The sequence below is a fragment of the Neopsephotus bourkii genome, unplaced genomic scaffold (assembly GCF_033783945.1).
Source record: "Neopsephotus bourkii isolate Nb327-2 ecotype Australia unplaced genomic scaffold, CSIRO-AGI_Nbou_v1 NB_1831, whole genome shotgun sequence".
Classification (NCBI taxonomy): Eukaryota; Metazoa; Chordata; class Aves; order Psittaciformes; family Psittacidae; genus Neopsephotus; species Neopsephotus bourkii.
In genome coordinates this window covers 1,201,331-1,224,817 of record NW_026902304.1, presented here as the reverse complement: position 1 = coordinate 1,224,817, position 23,487 = coordinate 1,201,331, and the positions used below count along the sequence as shown (strand labels likewise).

General features: G+C 39.7%; 1 protein-coding gene across 8 annotated transcripts in view; it reads right to left on the bottom strand.

The window, feature by feature from the left end:
* Window positions 1–23,487, bottom strand: part of SLC28A3 (solute carrier family 28 member 3) — a 61,975-nt gene that overhangs the window by 17,140 nt on the left and 21,348 nt on the right. For 2 of the 8 annotated variants that reach the window (XM_061343907.1, XM_061343911.1), the window contains 12 exons: window positions 23,321–23,434; window positions 21,773–21,850; window positions 15,702–15,782; window positions 14,561–14,641; window positions 13,595–13,720; window positions 12,360–12,487; window positions 11,370–11,538; window positions 9,542–9,739; window positions 6,877–6,958; window positions 5,825–5,923; window positions 4,097–4,220; window positions 1,961–2,265 (listed from right to left, as the gene is read on the bottom strand). In XM_061343907.1, the coding sequence (XP_061199891.1) occupies window positions 2,151–2,265; window positions 4,097–4,220; window positions 5,825–5,923; window positions 6,877–6,958; window positions 9,542–9,739; window positions 11,370–11,538; window positions 12,360–12,487; window positions 13,595–13,720; window positions 14,561–14,641; window positions 15,702–15,782; window positions 21,773–21,850; window positions 23,321–23,434 (1,395 nt within the window). In that variant the 3' untranslated portion in view covers window positions 1,961–2,150. Of the gene's footprint in view, window positions 1–1,960; window positions 2,266–2,933; window positions 3,361–4,096; window positions 4,221–5,500; window positions 5,924–6,876; window positions 6,959–9,541; window positions 9,740–11,369; window positions 11,539–12,359; window positions 12,488–13,594; window positions 13,721–14,560; window positions 14,642–15,701; window positions 15,783–21,772; window positions 21,851–23,320; window positions 23,435–23,487 lie in introns of those variants that run through there. The other 6 variants (XM_061343910.1, XR_009723985.1, XR_009723984.1 and 3 more) reach the window with 6 other exon arrangements.

The following is a 23,487-nucleotide window of genomic DNA, read 5'->3' as shown; positions in this document are numbered from 1 at the left end:
GATGCCTGGAAGAGGCTGTGAACCTGCAGGAAGCCTGTGCTGGAGCAGGCTCGTGGCAGGGGACACAGTGGAGCACTGTGCTCTTCAAGTGACACACACTGGAGCAGTTCGTGAAGAGTTGCAGCCTACAGGCGGGACTATGTCTGTTGTGGACTCTCTCCCGTAGGAGGGACCCTAAGTTGAAGCAGGGGAAGAGTGTGGAGAGTCCTCCCCTGAGGAGGAAGGGGCAGCAGAGACACCGTGTGGTGGACTGACCACAACCATTCCACATTCCCTTGCACCACCGGAGGGAAGGAGACATAAAAGTCAGGTGTAAAGTCAAAAAAGAAAAGAAACACAGAACATCTCTTTTGTGGGAAGAAAGCTGCTGCCTCAAGCTAAAAGTTCATGCATAGTTGTCTTTACTAGCTGGAGTAGCCCTTTCAATGAGCTTATAATTGTGTGGATGGGAAAAGCAGCCACTTCAAAAGGCTAATATTAACTAGAGTATGCTAGGGAGCAGCACACTAATGCCAGTGATGACTTATAAATGGAGGATGTGGGATGTGTTCTGTTTGACAGTGAGAGTTAATGTTTCTGACTAATTTTCCTTGAAAGAATGTTTTTCTCTATTTCAGACTCTAAGCTTATTTGTGTAGCTAAACCCTGCTATAACCAGGATGCTGGCTAAAAATTGTGGACAAAACCCATGCAGTTTCTTTAGGAGAGGTTTGCATAAAATGTTTGAGCGTATATAGCTGCCATTATCAGGATTAGCGACACTCCTTAAAAACAGTGAAAATCGAGTTTGACATGCAGTCTCCTAAATCTAGGTGGATAAGGCCAAAGAAAAACATCTAACATCTAACCTGTGATGAAAGTCACAAGTAGTAGTAATACTGGCATTTAAAAATCTTCAGAGGTTTAAGTTAATAAACTTGAGTTTTACAGGAAACTAGCTTTTTTTTTTTTTTTATTATTAAGTCAAACAAATGCCTCCTGAAAATAGCTGTACTGGCAGCTAAATTCATTAATCTGCATTTCCCTGAACAGATTCTGTAATAATTAATGGAAGATTAAAAAAAGTTAGATATTGTTTTATCACAATTTCACATCTGCACAAGTTTGATTTCAAGAGTATGTCAGGACTTCCTGATATTCCTGTGCTTCAGCTCCTAGGTTTTTTTTTTCTAAGTCTTTGGCATTAAGATAGGAATATATATATATATACCTTTTGCAAAACCATCTGCAAAGAACTTTTCAGTTTTAAAGTCCATGAAAGGTCTTCAGCTAAAAAATATACTGTCTTTCCACTTCAGGAGGATCTTCCAGAGGTCCTGAAGAATCATTAATACTGCTTTCAGAGGGAGCAGTCAGATTGTGACTTCACTTTACCCACATTTGATTTCCAGCAAAGCTTTTCTTTTCTTTCTGATAGGAATAGTGTTCCAAGTTCCTGGTTGCTGACTACGCTGTTCAACAACAATTGTTAATAGCAAAGTTTGAGAAGAATCTATACAGGAAACTTTCCTTTGAGTTTAGACGTTTCCATTCATGTGAGTAACCTCTAAGCAAGGACCAGGGTGACTGGGGCACACAGATGCTAGTCCCCTGGGGCTGCGTCAGTGATCAAGTGGTGAGGTACACCACATAAACAGCTCAGTTCACATGTAGCCACAGTTACCAGAGAAAATGTGCAAAAGTTTCTGAGAACAGGGTCATTTATCTTTGTGCAGTAAAAGCACTTCTTTAGTATCAAAAAGAGCAGAAATACTACTAGGAATGGATGGCAATTATAAATATTTCGACTTCACATCTTAAGTGGCTGTGATATCTTTTCTGGGTCAGTTTTCCTTCTTATCTACAGCAGTTTAATTCTACAGATTCATCACTTTCAGGGTAAAATAAAATCAAGAGAATCAGGCTCAAAAATGATTTTTTTTCTTTTGATCTGTAATGGGAAAAGAGACTTGTGGCAAGAGGTGCCTTTCAGTTATTTGAGTTTGATTTATGAGTAACTCAAAGCAAGTCAGAGGAATTAGGCTGGTAAAAGATGGGAAATAAATATTGGGGGTTGGATTCACACTTGTGGAAAATGGAATTTTTATTACCTTTCTACCAACGAACACAGCATTTATTTATAATCCATCCGTCCCGTCCCCCCCTCCAAATTAAGGCTTAATCCAAGTGCAATGAAGAGCAGCTTGATCCAGTATCTGGCAACATCCTTTCCAGGAGCTAATGCTATAGTTTCCTTCATGGAAGATCTCCCGAGATTGATTTACACTGGGGAAGAAGATGGAAGCAGAAATCAGATATACTCCTTTTCTCTTATGGGAATCTTTCTCCCTCTGTCTGTATGTATGTATTTATATAATACACACGTACGCACACACATATGCACACGCACGCTTTCCCCAAAGCAGCTTCAAAAGTGTTAAAATTTTCATGAGAAATGAAACAAAGATAAGACTTTCCAAACATGAGCCGTGTCCCACGACTAAATGCTCTCCCTTTTTATAGCGGTGATGTCTGGTTTTCTGCACAAAGGCCTTGAGTACATCTTCCTAGATAACTGAAACAACTGAGGTTTTCAATTCACTATTCAAGGTTTTTGAGCATTTCTTCAACACTGATTCTAGTCAAAACAAAGCAAATTCTTGTCTTTGTAGAAACATGGTAGAGTTAAATTTAGTGTGATGAATAAAAGTTGGAGTGATGAAGAAATATGAAAGAATGTACCTAATATCACAGAGGATTTTTACTGTGTAAAAAAGTTTTTTTACACTGGCTCAGTGTTAAAACATTATTATTTGGAACATCAGGTTGCAAAAATAGAGATTCCTTGCAGTAATATGTGACTGCTGATGTGCAGGCAGAAGCTGGTGATCTTGATACCAGTATAAATGATTTTTTTAAATTACATTTTTTATGAGTAGTTGAAATCTAAAAATGTTACTATAAAAAGAAGGGCACCATACATAGTGTGTATGCCCATATTCAAAGCTACTTTTTAAGACAAGGCATGGAGAGAAGAAATACATGTATTAAAAGAATACAGGAAAAAAAAATCACCTGAAGTTAGAATTGGAATTTTGATCCCCAACATGAGGAGTTAAATGGCACAGAAATTTTAAGTTGCACAAGTCTTGATGTTAAGAAGACGTAAAAAGGTATCTCTCTACTACACACACAAATTCCCTGTTTAGTTAACTGAGGGGTTGTGAAGGCAGATCCAGTTCAATCAATACCGAAGAAAATTCCCCTTTTGAGGATTTTGACAAGAGGATTCTTGCAGGTCAGATTACAGCAACATCACTGTTACATTTATATTGTATGTTTTGTTGTACAGAAATGCTCAATCTTAGAGCACTGTCTTTGCTAAAAGAAATGTGAAAGGGAAGATAAAGTTCTGCATTCAACAGAATGGAAAAAAAGTTGAAATAGAGTATTTACTCCTAAAGCAATTAGTCATGAAAATAGAAAAAATAAGCATCACATTACAAGAAATTTAAAAGGTTCTTAACATAGCTTAAATACAAAATACCTTGCTTTTTGTGAGGTAGTGTTAAGTATGTCTGTTTCTTTCTTCTCTACCCAAGATAGGTAAACATCAAATACAATTTACCTCAGAGGATCTTTCTAGTTGAAATATAAACAGGCATGATCAATAATATCTTCAGCCAAATTCACAGGTAGTATAAAGAAAAGCTCCTGGACTTGTTTGTTTGGTTTGTTGTTTTTTTTGTTGGTTTGGTTTTTTTTCCCCAGCTAGAGTTATTCAAATATTTGATTATTTTTTTTTTTGTTAGTATTTGAGATGAGCCTGAGCTAAACCACTGAATCTTTACATGGTAATCTATCTCTAGCACTTCAGGAAGCTCAGTTTTGGACAAAAATGTTTTTGAGTTCTCTGTTGGTTCCATATATGCTTGGCATGTAACAGAGAAATGCCCAGGAAAAGGAAACTATTCAGCAGCATTAAAAGATGCAAGTTCATGGAAAACAGGTGCCTAAGAAAATAAGCCAGATTAAAAAATAAATAAAAATCAAGCTTTTAGTGAATATGTGAGCTCTTAAATTATGCTGACAGAAAGATAAAAGACTTCCTCAATACCTGGTGAAGAGTTGCTGGCAGCATTCGACTAGCTCTGTGCTGTTGGCAGGGAAATCTGTGGAATTGAAGGCACTTCCTAATAAGATGTGGCAAGGAACTTCCAGACCAGGGACAATCAGCATTCCTGTGAAGCAAGTAACAACTTTCTGAATGAGTAATGAAGAGAAAGGTAAAACTTGGGGATGTCAGGCACTGGGGCATGGTCAGTTGAAATGTTCTGGCTGATTTGAAATCAGCCTCTGAGATGGTTCTGTGTAAGTGCAAGATTAAAATCCTCAAACTGTGAGGCTTTTAAAAAATCTGTATGATTTTAAAGAACTGGATTAAGGAATGATCACTTGCATTGCTACAAATGCAGCATAGCTCTACTTTAGTTACTGAAAGCACTCTGGCCCAGCAGTGAGAAAACCATTACCAGACCTTTTTAGTAGCATTAAAGTCAGCAGAAAAACACAGTAGTCTAAAATGTATTTTGAAGAAGAAAACCTTAAGCACATCCTATTCCCACTCCTTCCATGAAGGATGCTAGTACCTAGTCATTAAGCCAGAGAATGCTAATGGCTTTCTCACTGCTGGGCCAGAGTGCTTTCAGTAACTAAAGTGGAACTGTGATGCATTTGTAGCAATGGAAGCAAATTCAAAACCTTTTCTTTTCTTTTAGATGTGTTATAGTTATGGATTACTTATCTTTGGTTTGCTAGATGTCCTACAAAATTTCCTATAAATAGTAATATTTGCATTCATTGCAGTAATGAATATGAAAGTGACAGCTCCTTCTTCACAGAGTGTTGTGGAATGTGGACACATTTTTAATATGTTCTTATCTTAACTGGGTAGTAGAAATTGCTTGGCTGTTTTATCTTCTTCTGGGCGTAAGGAAAAGCACTAGTGTACTAGTTCTATAGCCTGCAGAAAATACTGTGCTTATACTTAAAATGTGTATGTTTCTGTTCCTGCAATGAAGACAAAGGGATGGGGAATCCATGGTGGAAGCAGACATGCCGTTTTCAGCAACTTAAAGCACCAACACCTTTCATTGCTCTAGGAATATGAGTGCTTTAAGCTTCATTATATAATTCTGCATATCACATGCCCGAAAAGAAAGCTGGGAAAGGTGCTGTTAAACATGGGGGTAATTTTTACCTGCTGAATAATATCTGGTCAATTATTTAACCTTTCAAATCATTAATATCATGTTCTTTCTAATTTCCTCCCTAAAATGGCTATTGCATTGTGACTCTTTATTCAGCTTGAAGGTGAGACCTTGAAAATAAGGATCTGTTGCTGAGTCCCACCTTAGGGCAATTTCATTAATCTAAGTGCTCTGTCTGAATAATATCAGCCCAAAATATCAATTCAATGTTAAGGCAAAAGTCCTTTCAGTTTCCTCCTCACTATCCTTACACCCTCCATTCATTCCACTTCTCCATTTCTGCTCCGTAATTACTTCTGCATTTCTGTAGCCAGTGGTGTGTAACTCATCTGTAACTTGCTTTGCCCAAGAGGTATGTGTTACACACAGGCTAACAAAAAAAGAAAAAAAAAAAGAAAAATAGATGAGACATAATGGAAGAAATGAAATAACCCCTGAACCCTCCATCTCACACTAACTTTTAATCCTGCCAAACTCGCGAACACTAGCGTTGAGTGTCAGGAGCTGTTTCTCGTGTTACGCACTGCCACCCCGTGGTCAGCGACTGTAAGAGACACCAAACCTGGATACGGTACCTGCAACGCAGGCTGTCATGAAACAGGCGACAGTACCAGCAATCATGGCTCTGAAAGCACCACCAGCGATTTCCGTTTTTTTAGAGGGAGCAATGCTTGCTAGGAAGAAAATGAAAGTGTGTGTCAAACATAAGTACATGAAGATATAAAGAAGAGGAACTTGCTGTCTTTTCCACCACAAGAGGAAATCCCCACCCTGCAGTTTGAACCAGGGGAAGCAAGAAGGGGAAACAAGACAGTTTTAGCTGGCCATTTGAAGGCCTAGTGCCAATGCTGGCTCTTTCTGTTAAGAAGGTGGCTTGTGTATAAAACTGAACTGCAGTTTGCTTCTGCATTTTGAATGTTTTTGCTGGCCAGTGGTGGCTTTCAGAAGCAAACGTTATGAAGCGCACTGGGGTCTGGCGCTGTGCTGGGTCCTGCTCCTCTGTGCTGGCCCACTGCTGGCACTGCAGAGCCCACTAGGCTCCCAGGTAAAGGTGCCTGCTAGAGATTCTGGCTGCCTGGTGAGGAGAACACAAGTTCCTTCAACTTTTTCCCTCAAGATCTGAAAAGTTCTTGGTTTGGGTTTTGTTTTTGGTTTTGTGTTTTTTGTGTTTTTTTTTTTTTTTGTTCTTTTGGTTGGTTTTTTTTGTTTGTCTTTAGTTTTGTTGTTTGTTTGTTTTCTGTGGTGTTTTTTTTTTCCCCCCTGTAAGACTACTGCATGTATGTGACACTTACAGAAAAGAGCCAACTTCTTTCAGACCAGCAAGCTCCAGAGATGGTTTGATTCTCTTGAAGCCCAAGAGCTGTAGTAGCTCAGGCTCATGGTTTGAGGGCTGGACAAGGAGGCCTGTCTGCAGGGCTTGGTCCCCTCCCCTTGCCCTCAGCCTCTCTCATAGTACATCCACACCAAAGCCTGCACTCCTGTGGGAGCCCTTCCATGCACCACTGGGTGTTGGGTCTTAGGAGAGCACCTGCTCAGCCCTTAATGTTGCTAAGCTTTAATTACAGCCTGCTCCTTTGGTTATTTTCTTTAGAAGCTGCTCGGTAAATAACGCAAGATGTATTCTTACTCAGGCCTCCTATTACCAGTCCCAGAGAGCCGAAGTTGGCAAACCCACAAAGAGCATAGGTGGCAATGACTTCAGAGCGAACCTGGAAAACAAACACACACCCTGTTCAGTGGTTTGAGGCAGTTCATGCTTATTTAGAGATCAGAAAACATGGCATTGTGGCTCAGGGCTCTGAGCAGTGAAATCACTCTGTTTTGCTTGGTTGTTGCCCCAGCACATGACTTTCAACAGGCTAGGCTCACACTCTTGCTGAGAAGTACCCACTGCCTTTGTGAGGAGTCTTAAACCATGTGATGGTTTTATTTTTCATGTAATTTGTTGTGCCTTGTTGAACTGAGTACTAATAATTAAAGACAAAAACCAATTCTTCTTATTAGTGGCAATTTATCTTCTGTTTTATGAAGGCATGAGTCAGAAAACTTTAACTCAGCTTATTGCCTATAGCTGGACTGCCTCTATAGCACTGCTGAAGCCCCAAGTTTAGGCATTTATTCCTGACTTCTTTGTCCTTGAACAAGCAGAAAACTGGCTCCCTGAGCCAAGCTGCTGTGTGTGTGCTCCACCCTGTGTACAGAAGAGGGAAAGGGTAATCAGTCTTACAGAGAGTGAGATGTGAGAACAGCAGAGGGTCATTATGATTTTGGAATCCCCATTAGCAGCTTATTTCCTCCCTCACTTCAGACATCTTCCTCCCCTTGGGTGACACCGGCTCAGTCTGGACTTCAGACCAAAGCAAGGCTGGTTTGGTATTTCCTCCCACGGAGGGACTGCTCTTGGGACACAAAATCACTCTGAGCGAAATCGGGCTGAAAGTCTTGAAAATCTTCAGAAGAATGTGGTTCTAACATTTTGGGAAAGGAGAAAATCTATCTCAGCAAATGGATTTTTATCCCCCCTTGACAGCTTTCAGCTCCTAGTTACTGTGATTTAGACACAAGCTGAAGATGCCTGAGTGTTCTAGCAGGTTTCTTGTTTGTTAGAAGCTTTTGTTTCCATTCCTGTTTTATGAAGACCAATTTGTAGATATTTTCAATCAGTCTGCACATATGCAGGAAAATGCTTTTCAAGTGCCCACTCTATCCGCTTTTCCTAGAAAAGGCTTTATGTGTTGTGATTTTCCGGCTTTCATTTGAACTTTCCTAGGTCTGAAAACAGGAAGCCTTATTATTAGTGACTCAGGTGAGTGAGGTCTGAAGGCCACTTGTTTGTTCTCTCTGAAAGTGACTGGACGTATTAGAGAGTTCTGAAGCCGAAGAGAAATTAAAAAAGGAAATCAAGTGTAATCTCAGCTGAATTGTGCAGCAATTAAAATCGTTACTGGGCAATTTTTCTTTATGTTATGAATCAAAGTTATTTTTATATCTCTCCATTTTTTATCATGGAATTTAATACAGCTCTTCATAGTTATTAGAAGTTAATGTAGAAGTTCTGTAAGAAAAAAGAAAGAAAGAAAAAGAAGATGAAATACAGTTGATGGGATCTGCATCTTAAGGCTGACTTCCAGATTAAAAACCAACCCTATTCAGTCATTCAGGAGTTCAGACCCATATTCCAGTTGTAGAACATGGCATGACTACAGCAGGGTAGATCAAAACTCTATCTATCTAGCCCAGGATACTATTTCCAGGATTTCCAGGAAGGGTAATGGATGCTTAGGCAAACATGGTCAGGAACATGTTTTTGGTTTTGTGTAGAAGGCAGGTATCCACAGCATCACACCAGCTTAACTGGCAATTAAAAGCTGTACAAAAGGATGCTTCCTAATCAAGGGTCATCTACAATGGCAATTCATCTTGATTTGAGGAAGAAAAGCCAGTGAAGCTGCAAAAAGACAAATATCAGGTTTTTCATTGCCTGTGCTTGGAAGGAGACAAAATTCAGCGCAGGTTGATGCTGGATAGAAAGAACAGTTATAGCGACAAAAGTCAGCCTTGATCACTGCATGCTCTTTGCCTCTGTGCACACACCTAGGTTGCTCTTTGTGTTGCCATTCTCTAGGTTACTTCTTCAGGGATTATGCATACTTTTGGGTGGATCTGGGTGGATGTGTGAATGAGAACAGGCCCAGGCTTTAGCTGGAAATCCACATGCAAACTAACTTTTGTTTGACAGTTGAAACAAATTGGTTGGACTTATTGTGGCAAGGGAGGTGTATGCCATGTAATACATAATCTTTAACCTCTGACCCCTGCACAGGGGAGACGTGTGCCGGTAATGTCTTCAAGGCTATCACCTAAAACTTGCTGGATTTGCCTCTTGGCTTGAAGTTTAATTCCTGGCTTAACTTCTGCAGGCAGGAGGATCTTCCAGTTTGCCCAGGATTTTCTTGGGAGAGTACCTCATAGCTGCTAGCTAGCTAAGAGTGTGGTAAGAAGACACTCACCTTGAAGACAGAGTTCATCTTAAGCACAGTGTCTTGTGGGACATTACATGTCCTTCAAAACTATGCCTTTCTTCTGCTATGTTTGAAATAGCTAGTGTGCTGACAGTCATGGCAGCTTCACAAAGCAATGCTGCATTTTGACAACTGAACTATGTCACTGAAAGACACACTTTAGAGTAATATACAACCGTTATCCCTTTATGCCCATATTAAAAAATATGTTGAGTTCCAGCAGAAAACTATTAGATCCCACAAATCTGGACAATAAAAAGTATTACTTACAGTCAGGTACTGTTTCACACCATTAATGTACATGCTCCCACCCTTTTCTCGGTTGTGAATCAGTTGTGAGAGGCGCTTATAAGCCACAAATTCATTGAAGAAAGTTTTGTAACCTAGTAGTCCACCAACAATAAAACTGTCTTCCCAGTCTACCCCCATCATGAAAGACAATGGCATGAAGACATAGGCACAAATGTTCTGCAAAATATATAAGAGAAAGCAGGTCAAAAGTTCAAAGAACAAAGGTATGTGATACGTTCCCTAAGCCTAAAATAAATGGTTTTCTTTAACAGAGGAAACTTGGCCTTCAGTTCTTGCTGCCAACACATCTGGGAGACTGAACGTTTTCAATAGTGAGGTATGCTTGAGTAATTTCTAAAAGACCAACCCAAAATCTAAAAAGTAATTTGATATGTCCCTAATTTTACACCTAAAGCAAACCAAAAATTTCAGTACCTTTTCCCCCAACAATAGCTTCAGATTGAGTGTAGTGTTTGAAGCAAAGAAGGAAAGTCAAGTCAAAAGAACTGATAAGAGATTGAGAAGTCTAGTTATTCTGATGATTAAATCAAGTATGTTAATGAACATGCATAATTACCAGGTTTTTTGGACTCCAACTGATGTAAACAAGAGTTGTCTATGCATAAAAGCTGACACAATTAAAACTGTACCTTTTTTTTTTCTAGCATTGTAAGTTTTATGCAGTATGGTTTATTTTTATATGAGAGAAAACAACTCTGGCTGTGAAAGGGTTTAGTCACATTGTCCTTAGTGAACATAACTGAGATGTTTAAGCAGCTACTGCTCCTGGTTTCTCTGTCCAAAAAAGACTACACGTTAGCGTCTCTCAAAAGGAACAGATGGCTGAATGTAGCATGTCTGTGGGTCTCAGGTCCTTATGGTTTACCTATCTGTCCAAATCTTACTCCATCAGCAGGTATTAAACCCCAGCCCTTGCATGAGTGTGGCTGAGGTATGCATACTTGACGTATGCATACCCCCTCTGCAGTGGGTGTCTGCTGTGGGATAACCTGTGGAAGCTGTGCAGGGTAACATCTTAATATTGCTGAAGCCACGTCTGCTCTGAGTATTTATTCGCTTTTACAGCACCTTTATTGCAATGTTATATCTGTGTTTCACAAAGGACTGTTATTAGAAGCTTGCAGAACAAAATGTCCCAAACTGTTGAACCAAGATTGTTGTATTGGATCAAAAATTATATGCGGACCTAGGTAAGCAAAAGAAGTCCTGTTTAAAACCTGTTTGCTCAGCTGAGTGATCTGGGTGCAGTTTTGCAATATAATTGCATTGAGAAATAAGTGGCATTAAGCATGGGTTCAGACAAGTCCTTCCTTGCCCCAGTATCCTTATCTAACTGAAGCTAGTGAGCATTAAAGGCTTGATGGGGCTCTGAAGCTAAAGCCACTCTAAAGTTTAGCTGAATGTTAATGGCCTGGGAATTGTGTAACTGACTTGGCATCTGCTGCACTGCCAAGTCAGAGGAGGTAGGTATTAGCATACAATGATCTGTAAATATACTCTGCTAGTTAGCAAGAACCACAGAGGGAAGCTATACATGAACTAATGTATATAGAAATATTTACATGACAACAATTTTCCTTTGGCTGTAAAAACAGTTTTCAGAAACATGCACACAAAAATATATGGGCTTAGACCATATTAAAACACAACAACAAAATCCCCAACAACCAACCAACCAACCAACCAAAAAAAGCCCCAACTAACCATACAGGCACTTAATTTGAGAAAGGCAAATTATACATATATATAAGCTGCATGAAGGACTTGAAAGACCAGATCATCATACCTCAAAGTTCAGCTGTGGATAGTCAAACAGACTGCCCACCCAAGACAGGGCTGAGTCAAGGAAAGCTAGCAGGGCAAGGAAGGAGATCAGATTCACAGCGATGTTTGCTACCAGCAGAATGGAGGTAGAAGCACCTTGACTGGCTGCTTCCAGTAGGTTCTTTGATTCACTTTATTAATGAAAAAAAAAGAAAAAAAAGTGTGAACAATTTTTAATTCAAAAACAAATCATAGACTGAAAAGTTACATTGACTTAATTTGAAATCTACTACTGAAGCTGTCTGTTCACTCACAAGAGAAATAGTGATGATGTGGAGAAAGTTCTTGCTCTTGATCCTTTTAAGAGCCACTGAGGGTGTATGTTTTTGGTGCCCTGAGGATAAATTCTGGCACATTTGGGGTTGGGCAAGATCTGGATCAGGTCACAGTACTGTGATTGCCTGTCCCCCACTGGGACAAGGGAGTTGGCACTGCTCTTCTTCCAGGCAACCCTTGCACAGATGCCTGAGCTGCTCAGGAACAGCTTCTTACAAGCTTTTTTGCTTTGCCTGCTCTCAACACAAGTGAGTCTCCCTACAGTTGGGCAACAAGTTCACTGCTGTCATTGCTGAAATGCTCCACTCTTGCTTTTGTACGTTTGCATTTACAGATTTGTTACAAGGGACAGACAGCAACAAGGTGTATGAGAAAACCTCTTGGTGGCTCACCTCAGGTAGGCATTTCCCTCTTTCTTTGAAGAGTTTACTGTCTGGCTGAGGTCCTTGGCACCCCTGTGCCTGTCCCAGTGAGTAGTGCTAACCTCCATACATCGTACTGGGACATGCTGCACCTGAATTCACAAACTAGTAATTCGGGGTATATTGGTGTGCCATTGATTTATTGCTTGCAAATCTACTGTGTGCTACCTCTAAAGCTTATGTGCAAGGAGTTATTTTTCCAAGTTTCATTTGTGCATGAGTATTGCTATTAACTAGAGCTTAGATCAGCTTACCCTTTTGCCACCCGCAGCCCACTCAGAGTTACCATAGGCTTTTCAGTTTCAGGCCAGAATAATTTGGAAGTGGCTAATGATGCTGGTGCTGACATGACGGAAGCAGTCAGTAGGTGGGAGGCAGAAACCTAAAATTCCAGTTGACAGAAAATACGCACAACATGGAAGAAAGAGATTGAAATTTTTAGACGCTTGGATGATTTTTCTGCAGGGGGTCATTAAAAAGTTCACATTGCTCAGACGGAAGAGAATGAGCAATACAGGAGAAAACCAACTTGACTCAGGAAAAATCTAGGTAGTGAAAAGTATGGACTAATTTTCTAAGAGGCAAACTACTTCTGACTAGTGGCAAGCCTGAAGGCAAAACAAAAAAAAGCTAGGTCCATAGAGTGCAGTTGGGTGTAGCAGTAACAGACCCGGTGACCAAGAGTCAGCCTTCCTTAAGACCCCCTGTATGATATGCAGTGGGACAAAATTGATTTTATCCTTTAAAGTTGTGTTTGAAAAAAAAAAATTTACATGCTCTAACATAAATTCTATTCTCCTTTCACTCCTTATTCCACAAATTTCTACACAAAACAACTTTTTTTGCTATCTTCTGCAGTATTTCTGTCTCTCTTTTTCTTCTCTTGAATTGGCCTTTTTGGCCAATACTCGCATCTTGCCTCTGCTTCCCCACTGTATGTTCAGATATTGAACTAATATATTTATCAACCATCTCCAGTGACTCTGATCATAAATCACACCTTTAACCCTGTTCTTCTGGCTTTGTGTTGCCAGCCCCTTAGCAGACAAGCTATTTACTACCTTTGTTCGTAAAGCTTCACTAGAACCTCACAAGTTAACCCTTTAGGCTCCTGTGGCTAGCAATAGTTCCTGCAGGACTTTGTATCACTGCAACAGAAGTGGGAGAGTTGTTCAGTTAGTAAGTATATTCCACATGTCACTTCATGTGGACTATAGTAAAATATGCAAATCAGTCATTTCCTTGCAGCTATGGCAGGAATTCTCTCTGTGTTACAAGCAGATGTTTCTGCTACTTAGTACCCTCAGCATCAGATCTTGGTATCCATTTTACTGTCAGAACACATGGGATTTCTCAGGTTCATTCCTTCATTAAAAAAAAAAGATATGGGAATGACTCAGGTGTACTTGCAAAGCATTTTAGCCAGACTTCCGTACTTACATGATTTCAGATAAACAACATATTTTCCAGTTTTCTTTCCCCATCTTACCCCAAAAGAAATGTATGCTCCTAAGACACTTCCAGCAATAGTTGAGAATCCTGCTGTCATGACTGCATGGAGTTCAGATTTGGTGATGTATGGTAAGTAGGGCCGTACCAGGAGAGGAGACTCTGTCTGGAATCAAAAAAATACCAAATTAAGAACGTCCTCTTAAGACCTCAGAGGTTGTTTTATTAACAGGGCATCACACTTTTTTAGGTGTCTTTGACTAGTTAATCTTAGTGCTAATGAGTGCTTTAATAAGTGGGGTTTGATTTTGTTTTTTACACCAAGATAGAAAATCGTACTAATATCCATCTTGTCTGAAGAGAATTGTGTTTTGCTGTCTCCCCTGATGGCCCAATGAAATTGGCAAGAAATCCTAATCCAGTTAATTATGTCTGAATTAGGTACAGCCAGAGGCAAGGCTGTGCATCAGGTGAAATAGATGTACCATCCACTACAGGCAGCTTAAAGCTCCCAGCCTCTCTGCCATGTGTGTGAGCACATCCTGGAAGCAGTGTCATACAGAAGTACTAGTTTAAATCTTGAAGCAGGTGCAGTGATGCACCACTGCTAAATGACTGATATGCTAAGGTTGCTGTTGGGCTTGAATGCTACATATTGATCTCTCCACATTGCTTTGAAGCCTGGGACAGCCACTGCTGTACTGCAGGTTTAAAGGATTTCCTATTAAAATGGACTGCTAGATTCTGTCACATGCTTTGTGACCTACATTTTTGCTTGAATTTCTGTTGGGAAAACATATGGTTCCTGAAACCTACCTAGTTGTGCATTGCTGACAACATATGAATAGTCTCAAATTCTGGAAATCAGCCACCAGTCCTGCTGTATTGGAGTCCTGACTTAATATGAAATTATGATTTTTTTTTATACACAGATGCATGAGGAACACCAGTATTCCACAATTTTTAGTTACCCTGTGCTAGCATGGTTTTCTATGCTCTAACTCACCTGTCCCACGAATATGTTACCCGCAGCTACCAGAGACTCAACAGGAGTTGTCCCCATGAAAATCTGCATTATCCAACCAACCTAAAATGGTTAAAAAAGAAAAAAATAAACAAACCACATTGGTCTGCCTATTCCATGCACTTCTTGAATTAATTAATGTAAGCATTCTGAGACACCTTACACTATTTCATGAGTTAATAATTTCAGCTTCAAGATGTGGCATGTTAATTTAATAGTAACATTTGGAAATAAGACAAGAATAATTGAACAGAATTGAGAGTACCTCAGGATCCTCCTGGACACTAAATAGTTAAACCAAATCGATCAAATCAGATATTTTGATGTGTGCTTATTAATTACACACCTTTCCAAAGGGACTTGGATCATATGAAGGAAAAAAATGTGAAATTTAGATTAAAGCTAAAAATGCTTAATAAAAGCTAAAAATGCCTCATAGAAATTTTAGCACACTATTTCAGATAGGTAAGATTTGTGCTGTTTATAACAATTCGTGAATGAGGATGACAAAGGACTCTTAAGGAGTATCTTCAAGTAAGGTTTAACTACCACCATGCAGGAAGATCTTTTCCCTCATATAGTAAGTTTATTGGGTGGACAGTGCAGGAAGTGGACTTTCTGTGAACTTACTGATACAGATGGTGGACAGAAGACCTGACAGAAACAAACACTTAGATCTTGAGGTGAGGAACTGGCCTCTGATCGTAGCCTGAGGATCTGTGATAGGAAGGTATATGCAATTGCTACTTCAATGCTTAGTAGAAAGCAGAAATCTAATGCCTGTGATGTAACCTCCATCTTGGACTTTGCGAGCTATGAAAGGGGTAGGCAGAAAGGCAGATTTAAGCAAGTGTGGCGCCTGAGGAATGCTAAAGCTAGCCAGACAGATCTAACAATTACTGTGATGTTAGCAATACAACCAGGATGGGGGCAGGAGATTGTGCTATGTGATGCCAATTAGGAATTTTCAGTGGTAATATTTAGAACTATTTCTGGGTTAAAAACGAACAACCACTTTTCATATGTCACCCTTGAGCAGCTTGGTGCTGCTACAGTTCATCTGCATGGGTTCAAAAAGTGTACCATACTAGTCAAATGAGTACCTACTGGCAAAAATTCATACCTTTCCAACAAGCCACTGCATGAATCCAATGTGGTAAAGCATAGACATCACTGTGCTGAAGAAAACGACAATAGGCAGGACCTGATTTGGAGACACAAGATCATTAGCACTTCTAGAGAGGTTTTCCTTGATTCTGTAGGCCATTTAAGTTTTGAAAAGAAAAAGGGGTCATGTTTTTGAAGATACACTTAAGGGTGTTGAAAACTCATCATGAAGTTTATACCTATACAGTCAATTTTTTAACCTTCTAGCTCACTGTTTATGTTTGTGCCAGAATTAACTATTTTTCTCATGTATCTACATAGTTTTCTAACAAGACTGCAATAATTTTGAAACTGTCTGGTTTAGCATGATATACATTTATTTGAAGCTGTGTTCAAGACAGCTCAAATATTTACTGGGCAATGGCATCTATGAAGGCATGGACATGTACATCTGTAGACTCTGAAAACCGGGAGCAGAAATATATACAGCGGAACTGTGGCGTAGAATTCAGCGCTCAGCTTCTCTGTGTCTGTGTTTAAAAAATAGTTTAGACTCCTACATAAACAGAAGTTGAAGAGTTTTTGATTGGGATTGTAGCTGACTTAGTTTCACAGAATTGAGGGCAGCTTCCTTAGAAAGCCCATACTGTGTAGCTGCCTTTTAATAGTACACTATAGAAAAATTCCCTTTTATTCTACTCTACTTATGACATTAATTACAATGCCAATGAGGAGTATACACGAGCTCTCTAACTGTACAGAGGCACAGAATCTGCTTAAAAACAAATCCACAGGTGTATATCTACTAAATATAAAAAACTGAATATGTCTTTTTCTGGGGAGACTGAAAATAAAATACTCTCCTTAAATATGTAATTTAAAAGAATTGCATGAATGGCTAACTCATTGTCTGGTGGCTTATTAAATGTGCTGTTTTTTCATACTGATTAAAACTAATGTCACCTGATTCTCAAGCATGTTAAATGCACCGGATCTCAGCAGTTAACATGCTGACAGTTACATACAAAAAAAAAAAAAATAATCTCCCAAAGGCTCACAATTAGGCAGACAGATTTGTTGCAGTTAAAACAGTACTGCTAACACTAGGAAGCTTTTATGTGTGCTCAGCTGAGGGCATAATTCGTTATAAATGAAAACAAGGAACAGAATGAAAAAACAAAACAAAAGAAAACACTTTGTTAATTTAGACCTTTTTGGTGAATAGAAGTTATGCCTTTCTAGAGGAGAGTTATTACTATCAGCAATTTTGATAAATGTTTGGAAACTCAGTTTAGATGTCCAGAACCTTTCACTGAAAGGAGAAAGTGCAATTCACAGATATTGTTGTGCTGTTCAACAAGTTATATCTAGCTAATAACAACAAAAAGTTAGTATTTCTTTAGTTTGATTTTGTGATCCTTTCAGCGATCCTCTAGGGGTAGTTTGCCATGCAGTGATGGCAGAAAGTTTGGCTCAGAAAGCTGTAGTTTAGTTCAGTTCACCTTCTGCCCTGCCTTTTCTCTGCTGCCTTTTCCCCTCCTTGTTCCTAAACATTTTTAGATGTGAAAATACCTTTGATAACTTTAAAAAGTGCTTTTCCTTTTTTTTTTTTTTGCAGTTGCAGGCATTTCTGAATGACATATTAGTCTTCACAAAACAGGGAATTTGCTTTTCAGTTGTGATCTTTTGTGCATTGATTGCATAAAGAAGCTGGGTACTATTTTATAACTAAGCACTCCTACTTAAATCCCCAGTGATTTAATGTTATGTCTTCATCAGTAGGGCGTAGAAACCATTTAAGAGGTAAATAACGGTAATGAGTTGTCATGTCCAGGCTAGCTTTTATGAAAGGCGCAACAAAACTACACAGAAAGCACTGCCAAATTACTACTCTAAAATAAGCAGAACATAAAAAGGACTTGCAAGATGTCACATTGCAGCCAGTTTTCAATTGTGTGGTCTGCAGAGATAAACACAATGAAAAGCACTTAACATGAAACAACTAGTTCATCTGAAGGAAAAAAACCCACCCACTTCTTATAAACCTTTTTTTTTTTTTAAAGTGTAAACCACTTTATTCAAACAACCCCACTTTCACACAAAGGCTTCCCATGGTGTTAATACGCTTAAGTGTTAAGTCAGTGGTTTTGAATCTTGTGAGAGAACAGCCACAAGAAACTCCTTCTGTCCCCTGTCTATATGGAGTGGACATCTTCTCTCCACGAGCCCCAAGAGGACTTTCACCTTTCTGCTGGGCTATGTGGGGTTGCATTTTATGGGTGAAACAAGAATAGTAAAACTGATCTCACTCCCAATCTTCTCCCACTCCCAATCTTCTCCCACTCCCAATCAATTCCTTCCCCTTCTTTGCCATGCCAGAACCAGGGGACTAGGTGGCACAGGGTCAGTAAAAGAGAGCTCCTTCTGTGGGTGTTAGGGCTTAGGTAGCAGGGCATGCATGTCCAGGCAACACCTCTATGGATAAGAGCTGTGCAGGGACATGGGAGAGCAAGAGGAAAGCTCAAATCGTGCTCCAGGGTCTGGCACCTGGTGAAGCATCTAAAGGGTGAAGGGACCCCAGGCTAGCAGCGGGCCTGAGGACAATGAAAAGAGCACAGCCTTACTAGAGCTCCAGGTACAAGATATAGGCTGTTGAGGAAGTGAATAGACCGTGCAAACCTTTGTATCTGAGGGAGAGTCTGGAGGGCTAGGGAATTGGGTGAGGTAGATGGGGGAAGGGCTGTTGGGAATAAAGGATGCACAAGGATGATCTTAAGGAGTCTTGAGAACAGCTTTTTTCCTGTAACTTTAGGGCTGTCAAACACATTGTGTACAGCAGGGAGAGGGCATGGTGCAACATCAGCCTTAATTGGCAGTGTTTCTTTTGTTGGCTAAATGTGAGATATACTTGTAAATAATAGGTCAAAAGTCCCCTTTGGTTTTTCTTTCTTTTCCGAAAGCATGCACTGATTGCAAGAAATTGCTTTAAGGAAAGAAAAGCTCTTAAAACTCATTCTTCTGTCTCATGGACTGCCAGTTCCTTCTTTCTGCTGGAGTGCTCTTATTCTCTGAGTGCAAAAGTCTGCCACAAAGATGCAGTTACTCTGAACAGGGATGACAGAGATTGTCTCCAACTTGCTTCTTCTGTTAAAAAATTCATCAGTTTTATTTGGATATACACACACCATTATAGGCTGTAATGACAGCTGTCAACCCAGAGAAAAGTGGGGAGGGAACCACAAAAGGAAATATGAGAGAGAAGTCAGATGAACCTCAGCTGTAGCAAAAGCCTACTCCTCAAAAAGGTTTAGGGTATTTCCATACAGAAGTGGGTGTGTCCCACACTGTAATTATACCTGCATGATTAAACCACTAGAATTCCCTTTGTGGACAAACTTGTGTGGAAGTTTAGCCTCCAATATGTATAGCTGCTGATATCTACTACATACCTTTAAATAGTCAAGTTTTAGCTTTAACTGATGAATAATCTAGTTAGCATGTGGAAAAATCCCACATTTCAATGGAGAACTCCTATCAAAGTGCTCTTTAGAATTATGTGGCCTACCAGCGTGCAGTTCATGCTTCTCACAAAGAGATCTTTAAGAAAATAAATTCTTTAATTGCTATTTTTTAATAAACTGGCTTATTTCATACTTCTTATCCATGCTGAAATATGGTTTGACCTTACTAAAGAGCTACTTTCATGGTTACTGCCTATGTTACATGCAGGAAGGGAGTTGAAGCTGTTCGCTGCTCACAACTCCTCTCCCATTTGTGGCTTATGTTCAGCTTTTTTCTTACATTCCTTTAAAGAAGTTGCTATTGACATTTAAGGAACATCGTGGCTTCAGACACTCCTGCAGCCTGACCTTCAAAACAAAGCCTTTCTCAGGGAGTCATACTCTTCCTGGCACAGAAAGATACTGATATAACAGAAGTCTAATATCCTGTTTGCTGGAAGCAGACTTTGCCTTTTGCAATCAATGGGATAGATGACTTAGTTCTAAGAGGTCTTTTCCGTCTACTTTAATACTTGGGTGCACCTGTTTATATGGACAAGTGTTCTTTTTTTCAGAACTCTGCAACCCTACATCTGCATATACATAAATCTGCATTTAAACTAACCCAGTTTAAGCATACAAATGCATGTATTTATGACTAATTAGTGCTTCCAAGTCTATGCGCTCAAAGTCTGTTGTGGCCGTGTAGTCTGTAGTCTGGTCAGAATGCCCAGTGGCTGCATGCAAGAGATGTGTATGTGCTGGTAGCTGTGTTCATCTAAGCAGAAAACTGAGGTTTTCCCTGCATACTGATAAGGATGCAGTATGGATACACCTGGGCTCTGACACTTTTCTGTGAAGACATACCCTATCACTTGCCTACTCTCCATCTAAGCTAAGGTGGGACTGAGATTCTTCTCTTCTATGGGGCACTTTGAAATGTCTTGGAGCAAGATTTTGACAGCCCAGTGCTACAGGCAAACCTCATGAAATTTCTGAAAGACATAAAAAAGCACTTTTGACCATCTAAATCTAAAAATAAATGACAAGTGTTTCAAGAAAGAACAGGCTGGCTGTCGCTCACAGACACTGGAAGCCATAAATCTCCACAAGATGAACAGATGAAGCATGTTTTGGTGGAGCTGTGCACTTATCTGCCACTCTGTTTACCATATATATTCTTATATCAAGATGTGCAGCTCTTAAAATCAACTCATGGGTTTGCTATAATCTACTTGTCCCTGTTAGCCTTTTCTAGACATTCCACATGTCTTTTGCTGACTTACCCATAGAATAAGACTGATGGATGTGTGCATGCACAGAAGCAAACTTTTGACTGTCTGGTTCCTAGTTATGGCTTTAGTCAGCACAGTACTTTGCATCACCAAAGGCATTGAAAAATCATCTCGAAAAAAATCATATTCATAAGGCATTGAGGAAAGCCACATGAATATCACTGGGGGTGTGAATTAAACATTTTCATCCCCAAAATATGTAATTATGAATGCAAGCTGTCATTTGAATGCTCAATAGTGTAAAGGTGACAGGAGACTGGAAAGTAAAACAAAAGTTACAAAAATGCTGCAATGAAAACGTAATTTTTGTTTCTTGCTGAAATGCTTGGTTTTTTCCCCATTAAGATGTTCTGACCATTCTTAGTAGTAACATATTCTTTCTTTCTGAAGTACTGAAAGATCTATGTGTGAAATATCACCTCCAGAAAAATTAAGATAAAAGGAGTGTAAGCCCAAGGCTGTGTGTCTGCAGTACCAGTCAGATTAATACCAGATAGGTCTCTGATAAAGTCCCTATGCATTTCTCATAGTTGGGTGTGGTTTTCTGTTTCAGTGTTTGCTTGCTTGTTTTGTGGTTGTGTTGGTTTTTGTGTGTGTAGTTTTTTTGTTGGTTTTTGTTTTGGTTTTTGTTTTGTTTTTTTTTTTTTTAATATATGTTGCTGATTACAGCCTAAGCAGGCATTATGTCATGGACTATATGTGGGAGCAAAAGCAGACAGGCTGCTGACGCAGGTTAGAGAGCACAGAGCACATAAGCTGTATACGGGCAGTTTTTCAACAGAGTGTTCTAAGAGAGAGTTGGGAAATCTCCCTGAGATCTTATTAATATAACAATAATGTAATGTAATTCTTCCTGCTTATACATGGCAGTTTCTACCTCTTCTACCTGGTGTAACTACACTTTCCACTTCTACAGGGGAAATATCAGTGAGGCAGTCATCTGCACAGCACTTTAGGATAGCACATCATAGAGTGGTGTAGAGAGGTGGGAAAGATAGACTGCCTTTCCACTGCCAGGTAGGAGCCTTTTAACCTAATCCTTGTAGAAACATATACCAAAGTTCTGTCTACTTGCAATACATGTTGTCACAATTAGACTAAGTGTAGCCTAATTCAGTGTATGACTGTAAATAAAAGAGCTTTATGTGGGGTTCCCAAACTGTATCTCTTAGTTGATTTCTTTGGTAACTGCAGTAGTATCGCAAGACATAAAACGAATTTATTTGCCAGCCATACTGTTCCTTTTTCTGTTGTCTATCTGCCATGCACAGTATATATAAAACCTGACTTACCTTAAAAGCAAAAAAATGATCCATATATTTCTCACCGAATACAAACTTAGCACCCGTATCAGAGTACTCCAGAAAAGTCTATGGACAGAAAACAGAGAAAGTTAGCCATAAGCTCCAGCTGCCTGCCTGTAAGTAAATATTGCTAGTTGTCTTACAGAGATCTGCTGGGGTCCAAGAAGCTTGTGATCTGCTCTGTACGGATCTGAGCTTTACTGACTGTGGCTAGCTTAACTGAGTATCTCTGTTCTGCTCTGCCAAGAGCACAGGCTGCTTCAGAGTATTTAGGTAAACAGCAAGGACATATTTTCCTGCAGTACCCATCGCAATAAAGGCCATAAACTGTACTAGAAGAAGATTTTACTTTTAAATCTTGATACTGTGGTGCATTTCTACACTCCCTGTCATACAAAAAAGTGCAGCAAACAATACAGTTCAAAATGGAGATGTAGTGGCTGAAGTAATGAGTTCTGAAAGGAGTAGCCAAAAGCTAGTCTAAAAAACCCCTTCAACTTATTAATTCTGATATGATGATGCATTTTCAAGCTCCTGAAGCCAACATATGTAGTTAATGATACAATTAAAAATGGAGATGTAATACGTAATGTATGTAGCAAGCTATGACAGAAGTGACCATAAACTCTACGGAGCTAACGAAAGGGGGCGCCAGACCAGCTTCAGTCAGAGACAGAAGGAGAGACTGAGAACCTGGTGACAAAACCCGTATGACTCCCACTCTTGCAGATTAACAGCCAGACAGACGTCAGACCTGTACCTTTGCTCCCTCGCAGAGACAGTACATTCTGCACTGTCTTATTTTGAATGCTCTTAATTATCTGCACTGTGAAGAACAGCTGTGAGAATGGTATCCCTGGGGTGAGAAATCTGAATGCCCTTCAGTGGGTACTCTCTGACCTACATTTTGGATTTCTCTTACTTACTACTTTACAGTAATGAGCTTTTAGCAGACTGCCTGCTGGGGCACCTACACACAGTTCCTGTCCCCTCTCCGGAGATCCTCTTTCTGCTTGCAGCTGTGGATTTTACCACCTGTAGTTGAATTCATTTTCTTATATGCCATGAGAACTATGAAATGGTCCTGGGGCAAGGTGTGCAGCTTCTCTGAAGACAATGGTACTTCTGCCTTGCCAAATCCCAGCATACCAGGTTTATTGCAAGGATGCTTTGGAGCTGGGCCAGGTCTAAGAGTTTCTGTGAGTGCCCTAGCACAATAGTGTTTTTTGTTTGGAGGGTGCAAGGTATAATTGATTATAAGCCCAAGGATGGTAAGGCCATTAAGATATAGGGTCACCTTGGCTATTATTTATGAGCCTGTCCCACATGTTCTTGTGTTAAATGGACAAAAAAAAAAAAAACAAAACAACACTAAAAGGTTGAATTAAGAGAGTCCTAAACATTTTGAGAATCCAGATTTTCTCGAGAGGGGAAAACATCCAGGGGCAAATGGACCCTCGAACTGCCTGGCTGCTATGTCAGATTGTCAAGACAGAAAATGATACAAATGTGAGGGTTGTTTGCCCTGTAGCTTACCTGGGTCTGAATGCCTAGCCAGTTAAATACATCAAAACCCACTTTGGTCCTCAGGATAAGCAGCCCAAGAATAAATTGCATTCCTATTCCGGAAAATACTGGTCTCCAAGCAACCTAGATGGACAGAAAAAAAAAAAAACCAACAAACCAACAAAAAAAAAAAAAAA